This window comes from Artemia sp. Qi Xiang Cuo, chromosome 14, assembly GCF_049724085.1.
Source record: "Artemia sp. Qi Xiang Cuo chromosome 14, ASM4972408v1, whole genome shotgun sequence".
In the NCBI taxonomy this organism is placed as follows: Eukaryota; Metazoa; Arthropoda; class Branchiopoda; order Anostraca; family Artemiidae; genus Artemia; species Artemia sp. Qi Xiang Cuo.
In genome coordinates this window covers 67,291,669-67,315,492 of record NC_142807.1, presented here as the reverse complement: position 1 = coordinate 67,315,492, position 23,824 = coordinate 67,291,669, and the positions used below count along the sequence as shown (strand labels likewise).

The 23,824-nt window shown below is 34.8% G+C and overlaps 1 protein-coding gene across 2 annotated transcripts in view; it reads left to right on the top strand.

The window, feature by feature from the left end:
* Positions 1 to 23,546, top strand: part of egl (Egl_like_exo domain-containing protein) — a 128,113-nt gene extending 104,567 nt beyond the window's left edge. For both annotated transcript variants that reach the window (XM_089100764.1, XM_089100763.1), the window contains exons 6-7: positions 13,058 to 13,176; positions 19,327 to 23,546. In XM_089100764.1, the coding sequence (XP_088956890.1) occupies positions 13,058 to 13,176; positions 19,327 to 19,673 (466 nt within the window). In that variant the 3' untranslated portion in view covers positions 19,674 to 23,546. The remainder of the gene's footprint in view (positions 1 to 13,057; positions 13,177 to 19,326) is intronic.
* Positions 23,547 to 23,824: the final 278 nt, after the last annotated feature.

Sequence of the window (23,824 nt, the reverse complement as noted above, 5' to 3'; positions counted from 1 at the left end):
ACATGTTTAAAAAATACACGGTCAGATGCAGTTCTGTTGCGACATGTTTCTGGCCACTTCTTTGTATGGAACCAGTCCCTACTGTTTCGGTGGATTTTTCGTTAAAATGGATATTTGGAACATAAAAAGGTACGTCAAATACAGAAAAGTGTTCAGAAAACTGTCCCAGAATCTGTACCCGTCATTAGGATCAATAACTCTTGGTTACCTTCCAGGATGTTGATGGGGGTGGGGCGGTCGAATACCCCTTAGATGTCCCCTTCCTAGATTGTGGGGAATTTTTTTTTGTAGTTTACTGAAAATTATCTGTTATTTTTTTTTTCGATTGATACAATCGAAAAACAAAAAATCACCCTCTTAGATTATGAAAAACACATCTAATCCCCCCACGTTTGTGTGAATCAATGCCGCTGGTTACATTCAGTTATAAAACTGAAATACTGTTGGTCTATTGTATGAGTTATCACCACTGTATATAAATAATTATATTATAATAATAATAAGTTATATTATCTACATACAGTGGTTATCACTATATGTACTACTTACTGATTGATTTTTGAGCTTGAGAGATTACATCTCAGGTTATTTTTTCTTATCCACCATTTGTGGATATTAAACTATTTTCGCCTCAATTATTTATGACTTAATTGATTAATTAATTAATTTCAATTATTTATCCTTGTTTGCTGATAAATGTTAATGGTCCATTAAGAGGCTGATTTGAGCAAGTCATTTAAAATAAATGGAGGAAAAAATTTAAAGAACAGATTTATTGCTGGCTTTGATTTTGATTCGCGAATGAAGAACATATTCTTGAATGTTCGGGTTCTTAAGTGCGGGGAAGGTTCTTGAATCTTAGGATATAACAAGTTTGGATTGGTTCTAAAAAAAAATTGCATTAGTGATTGAGGGTAAAGATGTATTAGCCCCTTTGGTTTTAATTTTTTGTTGGAGTGATCACCCGCTTTCAAAATCGTATACGCCAGGTGTAGGAAAACCTGGGGCTGCTTCGGAAACGCAGTGATGCTGTGGTGATTGAGAGTAGGCAACCTCTTGCTTTCTTATGATTTGACTTGTTAAAGTTGGTCAATGTCAAGTCAGACTAAAGTCAAATTCACAAGAGGTCAATTGCTTTTGCGGTAAAAAAAAAAAGATGAGGCAACGTGGCCTTTATCAGTAATTCTCAAACTTTTTTTTCAACAGCACTACCTAGAATAACGAAAATTGCGCGGACCCAAGGCTGTCAACAGGGGCTGGGTTTACTGGGTTTGAAACCCTCCTCCCCCCCCGGATTTTTTCTGACTTGTAATAAAACAGCTAATTGCACACAAGCAAGTTTTGATGCGTTTTTTAAAGTTTTTTTCTAAAGCATCCCCGGACCCCCCCCCCTCCCCCCAAACAAAATTCTTGATACGCCCTTGGCAAGATATTGCCGGCACATGAATGTTTACAAAATTTATGTGAAAATAAGGATAACATGCGAAAGTTAAATCATTAAAAAAACACGCACGGACTTACTTTATTTACTCGTTTCATGTTTCGAAATCTAGCAAGTCAGGTGCGGACCTAATTTAATGGAAAGTATATCTTTGGAGTTTCTTTACAATTTAAGGGGATCTATTACTACTAGCAACTCACCGCAGCACCAAGCCACCTAAGACCAACATAGCTACGCACGCTCCTTCTCTCCCAATCTTTTCAAAGCCCCCCCCCGCTTTGCACCATACCAGGAAGTTCCCATTTCCCTTAAATCTTTCCTTACGACATACTCCCACCCTAACCGAGGAAAGCCTGCTTTTCGTTTAGCCATAGATGGTTTGCCGAAAAGGACAATCTTTGGTCGTTTGCCATCCTTCATTCACAGAATGTTCTCTAGCCATGTCAACCTTTCTCTCATTATAGCCCTAGAAAGCGGGGTTGAATCACACTTTTTGTACAGCCTACTGTTTGAAATTTTGCGAGCCTCAGCGTCGGCCGACCGTCTCAAAGACAAAGGGACAATTACCAAATTCTCCCAGGGGACTAGCCACCATCAAGGGCTATTAAGAATCTGTGGTTTGACTATGAAATTTGATCGAAAAGATAATGAATTTTACGTCCCCTGTATTGGCAAGATTTTCAATCAAAGTGGATAGCACCACAGGGAACTCATAAAGCTACCAAATTGCTCAATTTATATTTTCTGAGCTGATTTTTAGCGTTTTCCTAGCAGGTATGCTAGAAAATTATTATAGACGGCTCTTTCCTGAATTTTAAAAAAGCTCTGGTCCGTTTAATGGAAAAAAAGTTTATGATAGACGAGATAGGATCAACCTTTAAAGTACCAAATCATTAATAAGCAATACTTTTTTTTTTTTTTTTGAAATATACAACAAGGTCTCATAGAACCGAATCTTAAGTTAAAAAAAAAAAAAAAACACACATACACTCATATAAAAAACAGAGACAACGAAGAACAACCAAATTTCAGGGAATCTATAGAAATATAGGCCACAAATTTAAATTCCGAAATTAGTAAAATAATTCTGCTCAATGATTGAACTAGTCGATTTTGACTAAAAAATTAACTACGCCATTTTGTCTCTGAGTAAAATCAAGCAAATTATGAACATACTAGTAAGAAACTATTTAAATTTTAGGTCTCTATTATATATTAAAGGTTTGCTGATTCAAGATTAGTAAAATAATTTTGCTCAGTGGGTGATAAAAGCGGGAGAGGGGGATTGGAGGAGGAGAATAATCACTTATTTGAAACGTCAATTATGTAGGGGGAAAGTACTGCTCCGTGTTTCTTTGAAAAATTTTATGGGGGTAGCATGGAGATTTTTGTTGAAGACCAGGTCTAGGTCTAAGAGATCAGGAGACCAGATCTAAGAGGGGTGGGGAAGAAATGACTAGAGAAAAGTAACTTTTTTCACGGGCTATGGAGAAAATTATTCTCGGAACCTAAAGAAGTTTTTCTTCTCCTTTCCTCAAGAGTTACCAGATTGGCCCGGAAAGAAGGGAAAAAAGGAACTTAACCCTCGTTAAAGATATTTCTTTTGCACCTTTTTTGAATTGCCACTATTTTGTCCGATAATTCCTTGGAGATGTGAGGGGATTGGGCGTATAAATCAGATGAAAATCTTTAAACAATTTCATTTAGGATTCCTAAATGAACACTGTGATTTAAACTTCCTGAATTTTCTATCGATTATCTGGTAAATATACCTTCATATTTTCTTCTATTGATCGTACTTTTTTTTTTATCGCTTCTTGTGTTTGATGTTGTTTAACGTCGAGAAGCCTAATTCACATACGTAAGAAGTAGAAAATTGTCATATAAACTTTTCAAGCCCTTTTAGCTATTAAATTAAAAAAAAAACAAGTTTTTTCAACTTAAAGTAAGGAGTAACGTTAAAACTTAAAACCAACAGAAATTATTCCGTATATAAAGGGGCTGCCCCCACCTCAGTCCCTCGCTCTTTTCGTTAAAGTCTTAAAGTTCTCTAAAAATACTTCTCATTCAAATTCTACGGCCTTTGTGTTTCAGGAGTCGTTCTTAAAGAATTTTGACAAAAAGTCAAGTTTTAGCGTCAAGAGCTCATATAGGGGATAATTTTCTGTTCGTTTTAAGTTTTAATGCTGCTCTCTACTTTCAGTTGAAAAAAACTTTTTTTATATATTTAATTTTTGATTATTTTTTTAATCATACCGAGAAATCCACCCCCTCTTAAAAATGTCCGTATATTTTCCAGTAACAAATACTATATGTAAACAATAGCCAAATTGCATAACTTTCAGCCCTTTCTCCAGGGGTTGTGGGGGTCATGTAATTCCCAGAGGCATAGTTATTGGACTTTTCAATGAGACAAAATTTCTAAATTTTGATCGAATGTCCTTTGAGACAACACAGTATGGGAAGTGGGCTAGTTACCATCCAATCTTTTTGGTCGCTTAAAAAAAGGTTCTAGAATTTGTAATATCCGTTCAACAGAGCTCTTTCCCGATCTTCTAGGACCATTGGTTCGATACGATCACCCCTGGGGAAAAACAAATAAGCACGCATCTGTGATTTTTTTTTTTTCTGGCAGAAAATACAAAATTACGCATTTTTATAGATAAGAGCTCTCTACAACTAGATTATCTGATATGCTGAATCTAATGTTGTAATTTTCCTAAAAACCGCTTGACTTTTGGGACTGTTTCCCGCTTTTTTCGAAAATCAGGCAAATTTTGTCAGGCTCGTAACTTTTGATGGGTTAAATTAACCTTGAGGATTTTTTTTATATTTGAAATCAGCAGAAAAAGCCAATTCTTTTGAAATATTAATTGCTATCAAATTCTTTTTTTTTTTTTAGAGTTTCGGTTACTATTCGGCCCAGTTGCTCCGTACTTACTGTTCGTTACCATAAGATACTTCCTTTATTATGAAATGCAAAATGTAGACTTTGTAGTCGTAATTATTCGAGTCCCGAGAACGCCCTTTGAAGACTGCTTTCTTATGTATTGATTTATTATGCTTCCGACGAGTGATGCATAATCTGAAGATATTAAATACTTCCTGTAAACTCTTGTTTAAAAGTCGGTTAATGTATTTATTGGCTTCCGTTTAAAGTGTCAGTGCATCTCATGTTCCATGAAACTTATAGTTGCAATAATGAAGAATTCTTCTAATTGGGCTAATAAGCTCTAGATCGTATTCAGGGAGGGGCTTGGCAGTGGCGGTTCTAGCCTCTTTTCCGCCTGGGGCAAAATCTTGATTAGCCCCCCCCCCCACCTTGTTTCCCAAAACATTTCAGGTCAAATTTTAACAAATTAAAAATTATTTTCAATTTAATAGTTAATTAATAATTTATTTCTTAATTATTATTTTTTTAATTAGATTATAGTTATTTAATTATTTTGTATATTATTTTTATTTTGTTAATTAATTAATAATTTCTTAATTAGTTTCATTTATTAACTGCACCCTCCACTTTATATTAATAAAAATAAAATTTCCAAAATTACAAATTGGCTATAACCGTTTGATTATTTATTTGAAATTTTGTGCCCCTAAAATTTCTGTGCCCTAGGCAAGTGCCCCCTCTATCCTTCCTAAAACCGCCTCTAGGCTTGGGGATTTGAACCCCTCCCTAAATATTTTTCCGACTCGTAAAAACGTAACGAAAATGATAAAAACACAGTTTGATGCGTTTTTTAGTTTTTTGTACCCCCCCCCCCACCGAACAAAAACACCGGATACGGCCCTGAATAAGCTTCTGCCATTTTTCATCTCTTTCTAGTTGTTCTTCCTGCAACATAATTTTTTTTTATTACTAATACATCTCACATTAAATAAAAAAGTCTAGTGTTTAATGCAATCACGTGCGCAGTATTTTTTTTTTTTTTTTGGGGGGGGGGGGGGGTCGGGGTGTGGACAACAATGAAGAAATAATTTTAATTTGTCAATTTGATTAAGAAGCGCCCGAAAATTCTGGAAAATTTATAATTGGAGGGGGAGGCCTCCTCTCTACGTGCATCCCTGGTTGAAGGTGATGATAAAAGACAATCTTTTGGAGCTCAACCTTATTTATAGTGCTCCTTTTTAAGAGTCAATGTGATTCAAGATCAACCAGCCCCCCCCCTCCCCCCCCCTATATCTCTCAGGGAAAGGGTTGTAATTTTTGCCTGGGGACATATAAGGTTCTTATAGAAAGGGTGTTTGTACATGCTTTGGTGGGACTCTTTGGTTTGGTTATCAAAATTTCTTGTGCCCTTTTTAAGACTCAAAGTGATCAGTGCGTAGCTACCCCCCCCCCCCCCCCCCCTAAAGACACACACACACACATAAACACGTCGTTTTTTTTCAGAGATGTATTCAATAGATATTTTGAGACAGTCCTTTTATTCAAAATAGTCCAAATATCATATGACAAGGCTTTTGAGGTTGACACAAACCACCAGAGGCTGAGGGCGAGGATTTTAGGTTATGCACCTGGGGCATCTAACGTTCTTATCGAAGAGATCGTTGTATAAACTTTAGAGGTGGCTAATTTTGTTGAAATTGGAAGTTCTAGTTCTCTTTTAAGAGTCAATAGGGATAAAGGACAAGTAGCCCCCTCCCCCCACCCAACTACCCCTCTTTTCACCAAATGTATCTGATTGAAATTGTGCGATGGCAATTTTGTTTAAAATAGTCCAAAGAACATATAAGCATCTCCCTGGAGGTATATAAGGTTTGTATGGAATGGGTGGTCGTATTAAATTCAGATGGGTCTAATTTGATTTTAAAGTGGAATTTATAGTGCCATTTTTAAGAGTCAAAGTGATTTGAGAGACCCCCCCCCCCCCCCACGCACATCATTTCCAATAACAAACATCCAAACAAAGTTTTGAGACATCAATTTTGTTCAGCATTGTTGAAAGGTTCAGTATTTATGTATTGCAATAGTTGTAGTAGCAGTAATCGCAGTAGTAGCAATATGCAAATAGCACCATTTTTACAACATCCCCTTCTACACACGATGAAATTTTTAGCTTAGTACCATCAATAGGTCCTGAAGCATTGTTTGTGCGGCCTTTTGACAACCTATGTGGGCATATTGTGTATTGACTTATTTCAATAGATTAACAATACTGCTTAAAATTTTCGCCTTAGTACCATTAAGCTTATGAGCAGTAGCAGTAGAACCAATAGTTGTAGTAATAACGGAAAGAGTACAGTTAATAGTAGTAGTCTTAGCTTTAGTAGCAGTAGTAGTAGTAGCAGTAATAATAATAGTAGCAGTGGTAGCAGCTGTAGTAGTAGAAGAGGTAGTAATATGATACAAACATTGTCTTTTGGCTAGTTCAACAACACCCACAATAACGTTGTAAGTTTTAATTTCACACACGAAACTATTCCTAGAATATTGCTTATATGCCCTTTTGACAACCTGTATTTGGATGGTAGGTTGTCATCCCTACAACAGAAATATCTTCTGAAAATTTCACCTTCATACCTTCATAGGTTGCGGATTTTGAACTAACCAGAAGACACTCTGTGTATATATTTAATGCTGCTTCTATGGTCACTGTAACTAACGACATTAATGGCATCAAGTTGAAGCTTTTAGGGAACGTTTAGGGGGAGTTTCAATTAAACGAAAAAACTATATGCATGCAGGTATTAAAAGGGCACATAAGCAATATAGGGCATATAAGGACATGTGAAGCGATGCTTTATCATAGCTAGTAATATCATTGAAATATTTTAAAGGAGCTAATTTGATTGAAAATTAAAAGTTCTTGTTCCCTTTTAAGAGACAAAAATGATTGTAGGGCAATCAGCCCTCCTCTTTAGCTTATAATGTTCCAGACCCTTCCAATCAAAAATTTAAGAGAACCATTTTGTTCAGCATCGCTGAATAGTCTAGTAACTATTTGTTTACGGTTATTAGGTAGGTCAACCTCTCACAAGTATGTAATTTGCCCATTATGCTTAAAAATAAATGTTGCTTTAAAATTAAATCAAAACGCAGTGTTTGTATGCTGGTTGCCAATAAGACATCTCAGCAATATACCAAGAACGACTGAGGGTATTAAGCTCAAAATTTCGGGGCTACTTCTATTACTACTTCCGCTCTTAATATTTTACTAATGTAAATGTATCCAGGCTGTGAAAGAGCATAGATATAATTTTTTTTGCGAATGGTACTAAGTTTTATGTAAATGGTAAACTAGAGGATGTATATGACTAAATTAAACACTACTATTTGTGTCACAATTTTCCAAAGGGTTTATGCTGTTAAAAATTGCTGAAAAAGTTTCTCCAGCTGTCCAGCATCCAAATAGCAAGCCAAACTTTTATGGAAGGGATGGTTGTTGAACTTTAGAAGAGGCTCAGTCTTTCTCGCTGAAAAAGACTATGTCAATATAAAAAGAACAGAAATTAATCAAAAAACTTTTTCCACAAGATAATTTTTTCAAAAAAAGTAAAGAACTTTATTAAACCAAAAATGAAAAAAAAAGAATCAAATAATCTACAAGCAGGGGCGAATCTCCAGCATTTTTTTTTGGGGGGGGGGGGCGAGAGGGGTCCATATCCGGATAGTCAAAGGGCATGGGGTGTATAATAATTTTTTTCTCCACATTATTGGGGGGGGGGCAACTGACCCCCTTGCCACCCCCAAACGACGCCCCTGTCTACAAGCATACAACTACCACAAATGAGGATCAATCAATAAATACAACCCAAAACGAACATAAATTACTATAAATAACCGAGTCAAACTCAAAACGAGCAGAAATTAACATGAGTTGGGTTCAAAGCCCCTATTCTTTCTAAAAGCCAGAATATAGTTCGCACTTTACACTGAAAAAAAAATTCTTCGAAATGTTTTCACTTTTATAACTTTAAGAAATCAAAATTTAATTAAGATTTTAAGGAATAAATATCAGCATATGTATATTAAACTGGCAATGCACATTAATTTGAATTTTTCAGTAAAGTGCAAATTATATTATTAGTATTCTTAGTAGTAAAGGTGGGCAAAATAATATAGGGAACAAATACCCTGTAGTATTAATTCAAACAACTAAATACATTTGTATTAATTGAAATTTGTAGAGTAAAAGTAATTTTCGCAAAAGCTTGGTCGGCTGCAGGTTGATACTTACTTGCGTTATGTTTTGCATCCGCTTTAACAATAGATGGTGTTGTATTTTCTGATATTACTTTTCTCTCTTATCAGCTTCTCATGCTCTTTTGTTATGGTGTTAACATTGCATTCGAACGTATACTTTTTTGAGAAACTGTTTTTAACCTGACTCAGTAAGCTTAATTACAAGTAGGCTTACTTACAGTAAACTTACTTCTTATAATAATATTGTTTTATAATATTTATAACAATATAATAATATTTTAATAATATTGTTTTGTTATAGATTAGTTGCTATCCCAGTTTCGCCATCTGAAAAACTAGCTGTCTTTTTAAGATTCTGGTCATTTTCAAACAAAACTGAAAGCAGTTGCTAATGCCCCATTTTTACTAATACCAAGATTGAGCTAGCGCTACTTTAAGCCAATCAGAAGCTTGATTGGCCCAAATTGACGCTAGCTAAATCTCGGTATTATGAAAAATTTGAATGCGAATGGGGCATAAGGTATAAAACCCACCCTTGGGGGATCAATTTTGTGAAGTTTGGGGGATCAAGGGGGGCAAGTCTGCCCCCTTTCCTTCAAGAGAAAAGGCGAATTTTTCAAAAATATTGACAGGAGGGTTACAAAACTGCAACGTTTGATTGGGGGGGGGGGCTTCTCTGCGTACGTGTCTTCACGTGTCTTTGTTTCGTTTAGCTTTATTCTGAACTTTAATGAAAGTATCATCAACGAAGAAGTCTTTTCGGAATCAAGATAGTGAGAGATTCAGCAGTGGTGTCGAAAAATCTAAAATTATCAGGTTTCTGTCATTTCAAACTCAAAGGCTATCTAATAATTTTTGGTTGGAAGACATTCTGGCCCAAATAAGGCGAAGAAGCTGAGATCAATAATTTCTCGAGATTCGATCTCTTGCGTCACTTAAAAACACTAGACTTAAAATGTTTCCATTTTATTGACCCCCCTCTGAATTCTCTACGACTAATTGATTTGGCATTATCAACACTGACAGAATTTCTGAGGTGGGGGGCTACATGCCAGTAAGGCATGATTTTGGTCATAATTTTTCAACTTTTCTGGGATTTTTGAACCAGTTTGATCCTTCAATCCAGTTCTATCTAATGCTCATTTTTCCTCTTCTTCAGATTTTTATTATTTTTTATTCACTATACGATCACTTATTTCTATATAAAAATAAGAAAAAAATAACAAGAAAATATGGTGTGACGAAAAAAAAATAATAAAAAAAAACGACATCGTCCTTAAAAAGAGGAAATGAACTGCCTATTCATGGCATGTTTCAACATCAAAACTAAATCTTATGCTGAAATGGCTTGCGCAGTCGTGGTATTATGTCATGTACGCTAGTTTTTACATTCCAAATGCAATTTATGCCCGTGCCGCATCATAGTCGTATCTACCAATAAAGAAAGCCAAATATCATGAAAGACATAGCAATTTTCTTTATTTTAGTGGCACACTTGTATTTAAAAGGCAAAAATTAAAGCTGCAAGAACTTAGTTTAAACAGTTTGCACCAACAGTCAATTGTGCCCAACTGTCCTCTACTAATACTATGCCTTCTTAACTTTTGTCAGATTCCTCTAAGAGACAGAAGCACTGATGTTCTAAGTTTTCATCTTTTCTGTTTTTGAAATTTACGCTTGAAAGTTGAACAGTGTTCAACTCGAGAAATTACGAACGGCGAACGTAATTGGCGCTGTAATCGTGCGTAATTTTGATTTAATCGACCCCGGCGATTTACTTCGTGTCGCGTAAGAAAAAATGCGGCTTTTGGCTGCCCATCGATCGGATGTTCTGAGTAAAAACGCATTTTCAGCACCCGTGTGTTGCTTGGAAATGTATGCGGAACCGAATGCGGAACTCAGCCACACTGACCACTAAGATTACTTATAACAATGAGGATTACAATCAACGAGATCAAGTGAAACTTAAACTGAAAGATGCTAGCTTTCCTCAGAAAGAAACTTTCTTATTTAAGTTAACAATGCGTCGGTGAAAGTAATCTTCATTATTATACTGAGGGTTGTAACCAAAATTTTGGTTTTCCATCATCAGAAGTCTTCCACATCAAATATATTTTAAAAAAAGGAAAAACATAACAAGACCCAAAAATATTAGAACACTCAAGGTAACAAGGGAACCGCCGAGGTTTCATCTTTGCAAAATCGTCAACAAGCTTTCCAAGTTCAAAATAGATATTTTGGTCTTTGAAGAATTTGAATGAGCATGCGCGATCATTTGGTGCTCTAGCGCCAGGTTTTCATACTAAAGGTCCAAAACATAATGAGGAAAACAAGTCTTAAATTTTGTCGATTTGCTAGCGACTTATACTGCAAAATGTTAACAAATCTTGTCAAGACAAACCTCCAGAATTATAGGACAAACCTTCACACGGCTTTCAACAGTTCCATTCATTAAAAGGTCGTCCTCGAGGAACGGGTTACAACTTCACTAGTCAATCTTAATGCTTAGAAATATATAATCTTCAAATGAGACACAGTTATCGTTAAAGCTAAAAACGGTATCAAGCTACCCTTCCTGAGGAAGGGTCCAGGGGGCTCATTTTTTTCCCTGCCTCTTTCGTGGTTCTTAAAGTTTTTATTTAGTGTCGTATTTATATATTGGAAAAGATCAAACACTTGTTTACACTGAGTTATAGAATAATTTGTTGTTTCGATTGAGGGGTGAATGTGTCTGTTTGGTATGATCACAAACTGACACTGTGCTGATGCTGCACAGTTAACGCCTTGATAGGCCTTTGAAATATGTGTAAAAATAAATAAATAAAGAATGAAGGTCAAATATTGATCAAAATATTTGCCAAAGACTCAAAAGATTAAATTAGAATTTTAAAGAACACTTATATCTCTAAGTGTAGGTCACTAAAAAAAATTTCTTGCCGTCTGGAAATATTAAATAAAAATTTGAGACTAAAATGAAGGGTTGTGGGAGGGCTCGTGACATAAGAACCCGAACATGTTTGCCACGAGATGCCACGCGAAACATTTCTTGTTGAGGAGTTGCTTACGATTGTTGGATTGACAGTTTCTGTAGATGGTTTGTTTTTTAAGACAAGTTTGAACCGTCTTAGATACAGCTTGGAAAAAGCAAACTTTGCCTTCCTTGCCAGGGAATTATCTAAATTTCCAAAACTTACCTTTATATAAGAAACAGTCAAATTTATAGTTTCCAAAAAATTTTCAGGACATGGACAAGTAAAAAATGCATTAATTTCTTTGAATAAAGATCTATATAAAAGGTAAAAGAGCCCAACATTCGAACCAAGGCCGTATCTAGGGGGGGGGGGGTTACCCGGTTTGAAAATTTATTAAGTTTAATTTTACCCATCAAAAGCCACGAGGCTGAGGAAATTTGCCTTTTCGAAAAAGGGGCATAACACCCCCAAAAGCTCTAGTGATGTTAATGAAAATCACCCCTTCTTATTCAACACATAAGAGAATCCTACTGTAGAGGATTCAAGCTCACGGGTACGTTCCTATTTTTTTTTATCTTTCCAAGGGTTATCATATCGAACCGATGGTCCTAGAAGATACGGAGAGGGTTCATTCGAACGGAAATTAAAAGTTATATTACCGTGTTTAAGTGGCCAAAAACATCAGAGGGCAACTCGTACCTCTCTCACGCCCTTTCTAGCTGGCTTACCTCCCAAAGCATTCGTTCAAAATTTTGAGAAAACCATTTGGTCCAAATAGTTCAAGGCCTAATAACGCCTCTGGGATGGCATAACCCCCCACAGCCTTTGGTGAAAGGGCCTTACTTTGTGCAATTTGCCCATTGTTTACATATAGAATTTATTATTGGGAAATATACGGACATTTTTCGGGGAGACTGGGGAGGGGATTTTCTGTGGGGAGATTTTCTACAAGAAAACTTTTCTTTGTAGAGAAAAGTTTCCGGGGAAATTTAAAAGGGGGTGAGGGTGATTTCCCGGTATGATTTGAAAAAACGGTTAGAAATTAGTAAAAAAAACAAGTTTTTTCGACTGAAAGTAAAGAGTATCATCAAAACTTAAAACAGACATAAATTTGTCGTATATGAGGGGGGCTGCCCCTTCTTCATCCCTTGCTCTTCACGCTAAAGTTTTGTCTTTTGTCTCAATTCTTAAAGAACCAATCCTGAAAGGGCCGTTGAATTTGAATAATTATTTTTAAATGACTTTAAGACGTTTGCGTAGAGAGCGGGGGTTGAAGAAGGGGCAGCCCCCCTTATATACGGAAATTTTCTGTTCGTTTTAATGTTGCTCCTCAGTTTCAATTGAAAACACTTGTTTTTTGTTTAATAATCCACATGACTGCCCACTTTCTTTAGAATATTAAAGGATATGTACCCAGAAAGTAATTGTTTACTATAGATAAAAGGTTTATGATTATATTTAGTGGGATTATTTATTTGGAACGAACCTTTTTAGGGAAGACAAAGAAGAAGACGACAACGATGATGATAACGAAGAAGACGAGCCTAAAAGTGTGGATAGTTACAGTGGCAGTGAGCACACGTCTCCTGATTCTTCTTTGCATACTAACTCGGGTAAGTTTTTTTTAATTACTTCTATTTAATTACATGGGAAATTAAGCATCAAATTTACTATACAGAATACAAATTGAATACGTCTTCTGTCATTACAGAAGCTATTTAGATATGTAATAGTTTGGACAATATTGTGAAAAGATTGAAAGTCATGGTTAATTTAAAAAAGAAATTATGTAGTAAAAACAAATTTTAAAGTTTTTTAGAGTCTTAGATTTAATATAAGTTATTTAGTTTTTGGATTGGATGGGATCACCCAATATGGACATGATAACTCTTTTTTATCCCGTGCTGTATTTGTTTAAATATTATTTTTATTAATTATTGTTTGTTAGGTTGTATATTGAATTCGGAAATGCTGAACAGAAATGTTTTGTTTCTTCGTATTTTTCTGTTTTGATCAATTATTATTATGTAGCTTTTATTGCTAAGTTGCTGTATATGGCTGTTATAGCAAATCCATTTCCCTGTTAAGTAATTCCATTCGAATTCGTCCCTTGTCCGGTGAAAGTTGCAGCATTTTATTTATTTAAATTAATTAATAATTAACTAATTATTTACAATAATATTAATTAAAATTAATTATTAAATTTAATTAGTTTATGATTTAATTACAAATTAATTAAATTGTTAATTATAAATATTTAAATAAATTTAAATTAGCATTTTATAATAAATGTATTTTATTGTTTTAAATTAAATACCCCTATCGTTGTTTTTTAGTAATGATTTATTAAAGTCGAGACATGATCGAGCTGTAACTAAGCAACAACAACAAACTTTGTAGAGCTAATCTAGATTCACACATATTTAAGTTGTATTTAATTTAGTGTTTGCTTCTCTAAAAATAGTAAATTGGCATCCTTAATTGGAGGTGTGTGTGTGTGCCAAAATCGGTCTGAAGAATAAAAAATAATAATTTAAAAAAAAGACATCGCCAAAACCGGTACTAATATTATCAATAAAGTTCTAACCCATAATTAGTCAAATTTTACTTTACTAAACTATCCCAAAATCAGTAACAGAAAGGACAGAATTTTGTTTCGTTTTTTTTTTGTGGGTGGGGATCAGGCACTGATATACTAACTTACTTGTACTTTCATCAGGACCAGGTGTTTTTCCGCTTGACCTGGTATCTGAAATTTAGACGTTTCGTGGGAATTTGGCGCACTTTGAAATGACTACTTGTAACTTTTAAATACATTAGCATGAGTAAATATAAATGTAACAAAGAATAAAAATAATAAAATAAATAATGAAAACAAAGATTAAAATATAACATTAGTAAGAAATGCGCATAAAAAACTGATGGGAGTGGAGATCACAAAACTCAACCATAATACTTTCCACACAACTCCAGACTACAGTTGGTCAAGTTGTACTTAAAAAAACCTTCAATATTACTAAAGTAAATTGCATAAAATCTTATTTGTTACATACCATTTTGTTTTTTATTGAATTGGATTCCCGCCACTTGATACTTAATTGAAATTTATGACCGCTAAATAAAGTTTGCTCTGTAAATATAAAAGTAAATATACTTTTCTTTTTTATACTTTTCTTTTCTTTTTTGTTTTGTATATGGCTGTAAAAAAGCTTTAATAATACATTATTATTATTATTATAACAAAATTAAAATAAAAACTTTATACGCAATGAAGGATAGGCATTGAAAATTGAAAGAGGTAAATTGAAAGCGGTAAAAAAAATTACCATTCATTGAAGCTTACCGTTTTTATAGGTGAGAAGCTTCGCTATGTTTCTATTTTGATCGTCAAAACAGTACTAATATTTTTCGTACAGCTCTGACTGTAACTTCTCGACATTTTATAATTTTTTTTTTATGTTTTTCTATGTTACGACATCTTATATTTTTTTTTTCTATGTGTACATTCTAGGTTGTAAATCGTAGTAGTTTAACATTAACCTCAGAAAATACTTAAAGTTTTATCCCCCGAGAACGGTTGTGAAGTAATTAAGGGTTTATTGATGCTTTGCGTGGCAACGCGTGGCCCGGGGTTCGATCCCCGCCGCGGCAAAGTTGAGTGACAGGCTTGGTACTTGTCTCCCTGTAAAAAAGACCAAGCAACTAAAACGTCGGTTTGACGCCCTACGCCAGCAACTGAATGACGTACTTGTCTCCCTGCAAAAAAGACCCAGCAACTGAAATGTTGGTTTGATGCTTTACGCCAGCAACTGAAATGTCGGTTCCACGCCCTCCGCCAGCAATGTTTCTGGAGGCCTTTTATCCTTTTTTTAATCTTTATAAGTTTCATTTATATCCACGTCTCTTTCACTCTTATAGTATTTCAATGTGTTTCAATCTGATAGTGTTATCTTTGATGATAATGACTGAGATTTACTTTGCTAAAGATACCCGTTAATTATTTCTAGTAATAGTTACTTCAAAAGTAAATTCAAAGCTACTTTTCTGTCTTTCCAACTATTACGAAAATATCAGCTGGAACGAAGAATTTACTTTTTAGTAACTGTTTTTTGAACCTTGAATGCAGCCTTAGTCTACTTACATGGTTAACTAATGGGTTACTCATAGACTAATACAATTCTTACCCGGCATTAATGATGCATTGAAAAGGCTTTGTGGAGTTACAGAAGGCTTCTGGGTTCAAACCCTGTACCAGCGGCTTTTTTTGTAGTATTTTCTTTCTATTAGTAATGTAGGTCATATACCCCTTTGTAGTTTTGGTAAAACACTGTGCTTAGTTATGCTTGCTGAATACATAGTGCCAGATCTGTGTGGTATATCTCTGTAAATGTTTACTTTAACGGGTTAAGGTCTTGAAATCATCTCTCCAGGAGACAGGCTAGAAAAAAAGAGACATTTTTAGATTCCCGATTTTCTGCTCCTTTTATGGTTTTGTTCGCATTTTCGATAATTTATCCCCAGCCCCCCCCCTACATAGCCCTAGACTACCTAGAGTATAGAATAAAATTTGTACCATTGGATTCCTTAGTTTAATGCTCATTTTCAACATAATAGTCGTCACCCCGACAATGAACGCCCCCTCTCAATGGACGCACATGTAGCCCTAATAATATATTTGTTTATTATACTTTACATTGATTGGTCAGTTGTAAAACCGGTCACGCTGCATGGAGTCGGATATATTTAGTTTAGACTGAGTGAGATTGTTGAATATTGGGAAAAAAGAATACTACGTTAAAAGAGTTAAAAAATGTGAATAATAATAGAAGAAAACAGGAGATATCTTATTAATGTAAATATGCAGCGTATTAATATATTAAGAATTTTGTTAATTTTTACACTTTTTTTTTATCTAGCCTAGGGCTGTATGAAACCAACCTTGGCGGGGGGGGGGAGGCTGGGGAGGAATTGTCAAAAACGCGAACAGAACCATAAAAACGAGCATAAAATTTGCAATCCAAAAATGTCTCTCTTTTTATTCTAGCATGTCTAATTTAAGAGAGCCCCTATTCTTAACCTTTACCACGTTAACATTAAAAATGACTTGCTTGATTAGTATTTGTAGTTTATTAATTGGATTCTAAAGTATAAAGGTAGTGGAGGAGAAATAAGTAATGCAAAATTGATAGAGGTAAAAATTTTCAGTCACTCCTTACAAGGAATAGTTGCTAGGTTACTAACAACATTCTTCCAAGTGTATTGATTAACGAAAAGTTAAAGGAAATCACCTTCATAACGATTAAAAGTTTGCTTCTGAGATAACTATGTTGTCTATCGAGCGAGTAATTATGTTATTTTTGCTATTCTTTTGGAAAGGGGATTGTTATTTACGAAAATTATATTTTCTCTGGAATCCTCCCATATTTCAGGTTTTTCAATTAAACAGGCCCGTGTTTAGGGAGGATTAATCTATATACGAGGCGTGTTTTTAATTAAAGTCCATTTTATCATAAGTACACAACGAATGATTATTTAAAAAAAAAAAAGTAAATTCATTTTCAAAAAGTACATGCTTTATTCTATGTAACAACATGGTTGCCAAGTTTGTTGTAATATCATACCTCTCAACTAGTTTTAAAGTAACCTCTCTACACAAACTTGCCGCCTGTTCCGCTAACCAGGAATTTACTTCCTTTTTTTACGTCGTCATCATCATTGTAATGTTTACCACTGAGGTATTGCTTGAGGTGGAGAAACGGATGGTAATCACTCGGCTTAAGATCAGGACTGTATTGTGGGTGATCTAAAACTTCCCAGCCAAAACTGTCCCACAAATTACGGGTCTGACCAGCAGTGTCAGGTCTTGCAATGTCATGCATAAGGACGGACAATTTCCTTTGTCAGCATGACAAGTTTTTTTCGTTTTTTTTTTAATCGCTCTGCGGATCTTTCTGAGGGCTAGGTAGTACGCTTCTGCATTGATAGTGGTTCCTCCCTTGGATGAAGTCGACGAAAAAAACACCATGCCTATTCCCAAACACCGACGCCATGATTTTGCGCTGGGAGAGAGGATGTTCGGCCTTCAAATTTTCAGGGGAGTGTGTGTGTTTCCACTCCATGTTCTGTTGCCTCAATTTGGGCGCGATATCCGAAACCCATGTTTTGTCTCCGGTTCAACCGGTTGTCACCTAAGTGGCAACCGGTAAAACGATGATGACGATGTAAAAACACCAGTGAACTCTTGGTTATTGGAGCCGATGGCAAGTTCTTATAAAGACTTAATTTTAAAATTAGTTGAGAGGCATGAAAAATGTTTCAAAAAACTTGGTAAGTATGTCGAAAAATAAAGTAAAGCACTTTCTAAAAATAAATTAACTTTTTTGAAATAATCTTTCGTTGTAAACCCATGTTCAAACGGACCTTAATTAAAAAACACGCCTCGAAAACAGTAAAGTGCTAACTAGAATTTATCGAAAATGAAAAATAGCAAAGATGTGAAACTGTAACAATTCTAACTAGAAAATATGGGCGTTACTTATTTCGCTTTGCTAGTGCTATGTTGTTTCTTCCGCTTTATAGTTCTATTTGTAATTGACGCAATAAACTCATTTTTCAGGTGCAGGAGTTAGGGGTGCAAGGTTTTCTGAGGGGTATGGTTTGTAAAAACTGTAAGGAAGTGTATAAATGACTATGTTGGGGTTCCACCCCTGTTTCCTTTCTTTTCAGATAAATGACCTATTTTCTTTTCTGTAAATATATTTGCCTATAAGATAATTTTAATCTTAAGTTGAATCCTGGTTATATATATATATATATATATATATTACGTAAAAAACATGCAGCAAAAAAAAAACTATAAAAAAAAATGCAGTAAAAATGAGAAAGGAAAACTGAAATGTACTTCAACCAAATATTATAAAATAACTAGATAATCCATAAATGATCATATTTAATCACATTAGTTAGGTTTCTAATTCTTCTTACAGCAGCTGAAAAGGAGTTTATAACAGAGAACTTCTTCGATATGTTACTATTGCTGTGCCAAAAACCAAAACATTTTCGAAGGGGTTATGGTTTTTGATAACTGAGTAAAAGAATCCATTACTCACATTAGTTTCCACAAATTATTCCACATTTTTTTTAAGGATTGCTATAAGGCTTATTGATTTGAACTTGAAAACTAACTTTCGCGTTTTCTGTGAAGATATTCAGATTTTCATGCAATACTAACTTGCTTTTTTAAGTTATGTCGACCCCAAAGGTGTATCCATGATTTTCGTTCGGGGGGGGGGGGGGGGTACAAAAAAACTTTACAAAACTCATCAAAATTTGTTTATACGCATTTTATTATGTTTTTACGAGTTGGGCAGAAATTGGTGGGGTCTAAAACCCTGAAAATCCCCCTATACGGCCTTGCTTGATGCTAAGAAAATGGGAATCTCAAATAATACCTATTCAACCTACTTGCAGGTAAGAGTACATAAATGGTTCAGTATGTAATTTTTGCTATTTTACTTCAAGACTATTATTATAATATTTCCCAAGGGACGTGGTTTTTGAAAACTTGAAAATGATTCTCAGTGAGATTGTCTTGTATTAGGATACAAGGAATTGTAAGGCTGGAATTCATGGATATCCCTACAGTTATTCTCTTAGGAGGTTGTGGGCCTTGTTAGACAATAAGGAAGTACGGTTATACACTTTTCTAATATTAGCGTTTGGTCGAATTTTTTGTGCGTTTTAAACTGGTTTAATGGTTCTAGGTAACACAACTTCCCCACCAGTTTCGTTGACATCATCTGCGCCCGTTAGCATCACGGCGTCAATGCAGATGGTTGACGATGTCCTAGCAGATCCAAATATTGATCGACTTGAAAAGTTGGAAAGACTTGAAGCCATTTTGAATACCCCTTGCCTTACCACGCCTGAAACACCGCATGTGCCAAATATTGATTGGTTGGATCAGAGTTGCTGTTGCCGTTGTCACTTAGAAAGTGCTAAAGTGGAAGCCGAGTGTCAGACTTTGTCCACGGGGTCAATTGTCATAACGAAGGTTTTTAGTCCTGCCAAAGATGAGGGGAAAACGATAATTTTCTCTCCTAAAAAATAATTTTCAGCTTTTCTTATGATTTTTAATGCTTAGTCGTATTTTATGATTAGCCTTTTTTCAAATTTTGCAGCTGAATCTTTGTCAAAGTTTTTTTTTCCCTAAGGAGTAGTTATTAAGTAGAGACTTGAAGAACTCTTCATGTCCTGCTCGTGTGTGCTGAGCCAAAGTTCAAGTTCAAGTATCAACTAAAACCTGAACTTTCCCTCCTTAAAATTGTTTTTAAACTTTCCTGATTCTTCTAAATCGGATCTTTTTTAATGCTTATTAGTACTTCATGACTGATTCTTTTTTTGAGTTTTGCTGCTGAATTTTTAAGTTGTTAAAGGTTGTTAATATGAATTATCAGATTTTTTTTTTCCTTCTTTTCTGACTAGTGCTTATTGTATTGGAAAGGCTTGTGAAATTGTGGTATAATTGTTGTTTCCATCTGGCGTTTTCTTACAATTCACTTAACTTCATTTAAGATAGATGGTATTTGGGTCAATTAGTACATAATCTTGGGTTTTTAATGTCTCAAATCAGTCAAGACTTGATACCTTCCCCCTCTATAAAATTCCGGAAATAAATAATAAGTAGCAGATTTTTGTACTATATAGAAAAATTATGAAGCTCTTTTGGCAAAAAAAGAAGGTCCGCAAGATCGATGTGAAATCTGAATCGGGAAAATCGATGCTGATCAACAAGACCAAAAAACGTTTAATGCAGTTGCCACTAGTATCATTTTCGGGTGCCAGTGCATCAGCAGTACGAGCATAAACTGTATATCTGTTTCAGGGATTGCGTACTAAAGTTTATTGATGCACTATTATGGCTTTTGACCCTTTTTATGTGTTTTTTAGTTTTGTATTTTCTATTATTGCATCGAAACAAGCATAGTAGCACCAGTATGTCAGGTTAAGCAAAGTCACATAAGTCGCATTTTTGAAATTATTTACATGATGTTTCTATTGCGGAAGTTCGTAGTAGGGTTTTTTTTTTTTTTTTTTTTTTTTTTTTTTTTTTTTTTTTTTGTAAAATAACAAAAATACTATTCAACAAAAATAGCGAGAAGTTAATGTTGGCGTAATAGCGATATTTGAATTGCTTGGCTAATTCGCTCCAGTAACAGTTTTTTTCCTATTGTGTAATAATATCTTTCTGCAGTTTTAGCCATAATTGCCAGGAAATTGTGTAAATTTTCCGATTAGCTCAATAATGAGATAGCCAAGAAATAGGCGTAAATTTAGAATCAGAATTTTATCTTGAACCAAAATATAACATTCGTTTGCATCAGAAATGAATTTCCTCCTCCCCAATAATACGCAAATATATATCCTATATTTTATATATGCAATGAATTTTCCATTATTTTGAAAAACTGCTAAATCAATTTGAAGTAAAGAGTGGCATAAGGAATTTTTAGTGCATATATGCAACTCATGGTATATTTTTCCACATTAGGGGGGGGGGGGAAAGTTTATTTCTGACGCAAATGAATAGTATATCCGGATTCAGGATGAATTTCTGATTCTAAAGGTATGTCTCTTTCTTAGCTATCTCATAAGTAAGTTAGTTGGAAAATTTACCGAAATTTGGGGACTGTGATCTTGCTTCTCAGGCCTTTTTTGGGAAAATAAAAATTCATTCTGTTCTAATCAGTGGTCTGGGGACTTCGATGAGAATATTCTATGTCCTATTGGGTAGAGCAGTTTCGATTCAGATCAGTCTACTCAAAGATCTTAGCACTTCGACTAAGCGAACGTTTGAGCAGAATGATGAAAGATGAGAAAAATAAGATCCGTACCAGCAAAATTAGGCTTAATAAAAAAAACATAAATCGTCTGCGGCAATTCAGAATCCGTCACGTTACAAGTTATAAACTTGCAGGAAGTTTTTTTCCGATTAACGAACACCTTTGTCAAAATGTGACAAAGGGCTTTTGCTTAACAATTGAATCATAGTTGAAATATAGCTATCTACATTTCAACTACCTTAAAATTTTGATTGTTAGTCTGTGAAATTCTAAAAAATTATATTGCAAAATGCAGTGGTTTTTTAGAAACACTTTAATATTTAGCCATATACTGTCCTTGCCTAATTGTATTTATTGCTATGCAAGATATAGTTAATTTTGTTTCTATAGAATCATTCGGAGTTGTATTTGTTAATCTTTGTTGAAGATTGTGAAATCTCCTAAAATACATGCTACCCAAGGGCGGATGCAGGAATAGTTTTGGTCCACTTGCCTCCCCCCAGAAGGTTGAAACTGGCACTAACTACAGATATGGAGGGGCGAAAAAACACAGTTTCGTTTTTGACCTCCCCCAAAATGATAGTTCTGTATCCTCCTTTGATTGTACCCAAAAACATATATTATGGATAAACGTTTGGATTCTATCGAATCATTCCTTTTTTAGTTCGAAAAAATAACTATCTGGAAAATAAGTATTCAGATTCTGTAGAATCGTTCCGAGTTTGAGTTGTATTAATCTTTATTAAAAATCGAGAAACCTCGTAAATTACATGTATTCTACTGAAGTGTACTGCACGCAGCGACGCGGGTTTTTAGGGAATTCTCTCGGTTGACTCTCCACTTCAAGTTTCAAATGACAAAGAAGAAGCTTCAACTTCAATTTATGGAGTTTGGATTATGGAATTTGGTATAAAGGGTATAACCAAGAGAAGAAAGAATAACTATCGAAGTGACTTATTAGCTTTCGAAGTCAAGTAACTAGGGTTGAAAATAAAATTGGTTATCATTTTCTCAAGACCATTTTATGCAAGTCGTCCACTCCCTGCTTTTTAAAGTCTGTATTATGACTCGGGCCCAAGAAATGAAAAGGATGACTTATAACGTTATTCAACTTAACCGCTTTCACTATTTTGATTTTTACAGTGAATGTTATGATACCTGCAAGCCTGGGTTAAAACGACCCCTCCTCCACCACCAAGAACGTTATTGAAGCTAAGAGCTTTCGTTGTTTGGATTTACCAAGTAAAATTAATTATACTGCAGACAAAAGAGGAAGAAGTGATCGCCTCCCCCAAGAATTTCCTCAAGGATCCCCTCGTTTTTGTACCCTAGAATTCTTTTTTCTCAGAAAGACAAATCAGCTGTCGTTTCTTAAATATAGAAAACTGTTCGATTTCGTGTTATTTGGTCTCCCTTCGTTCACATCTATCTTCAATACCTGATGCTGTTGTAAGATGTTGACAGTCAAATTCAGTCAAATTCTGAAATGCTACGTTACGAAACAAAAACGTTGTTTTTGATGCTCTTCTCAGCTATAATATATAGCTTTTTCAGATGAATAGAAATATGTCTCTACAAGGAGAGGAGGCATTCCCCTCAGATACAAGTTTTTGGAACCTTCCTCACGGAAATGATGGCCAAGAACAAATTTTCTTCGCATTATGGCTCCTCCCCTAAGAGTAAGCATGTGTTTACCTATGGTTTGCAATATCCTGTTTCAGAAGACTTATACAAACTGTATTTCAACTGACGGATTAGTTATTTTAACCTGCGATGCGAAACTGTTTTTTCCATGAAAAATTTATGTAAGTTAAGGGCTTATCTCCTATTAATGATAACTGCTCTTAGAGAATTCTGTTTTTCTTTGCTTTTTTAAGAATCGAAAGACTTTGGTGTGTGTTTTATATATATATATATATATTTTAGCCGTCTATTACCGCTTTGACCTTTTATTTATTTACTTTGTTGGTGGGATGGTTGATCTATTAATAGATAGTTCAGCTCTTAATCCTAATATTGCGATTTTCTTTAAATTTTAACTCGGGTCACTTTCACTTTACCAAAAGTCTGAGTTGACATATGGTAGATAGATTGTATTTTGTGTGACTAACTTCTGAAATAAAATGATCTGTTAAATAAGATCTTCTGTTTGTAGTGTTATCAGTAATAAAAAGTTGCAGTTAGGTACAGTATAAGGTAGAATACTCGAGATGGCTTCTTCTTGCTGCTGAAAAAAGGTTAGGAACAATAGCAAGTCTTCAAGTCAAGATTTGAATATTGGAAGTGACGGAAATGCCAGTGAGGCTATGGTAATTCAAAGGAGGCATCAAAGAGTATGGGTAACTGATATAGCCTATATTGAAAACTACTCGCGCCATATGTAGCGCAGCGGCTGGGGAAAGCATTACAAGTATCTCTA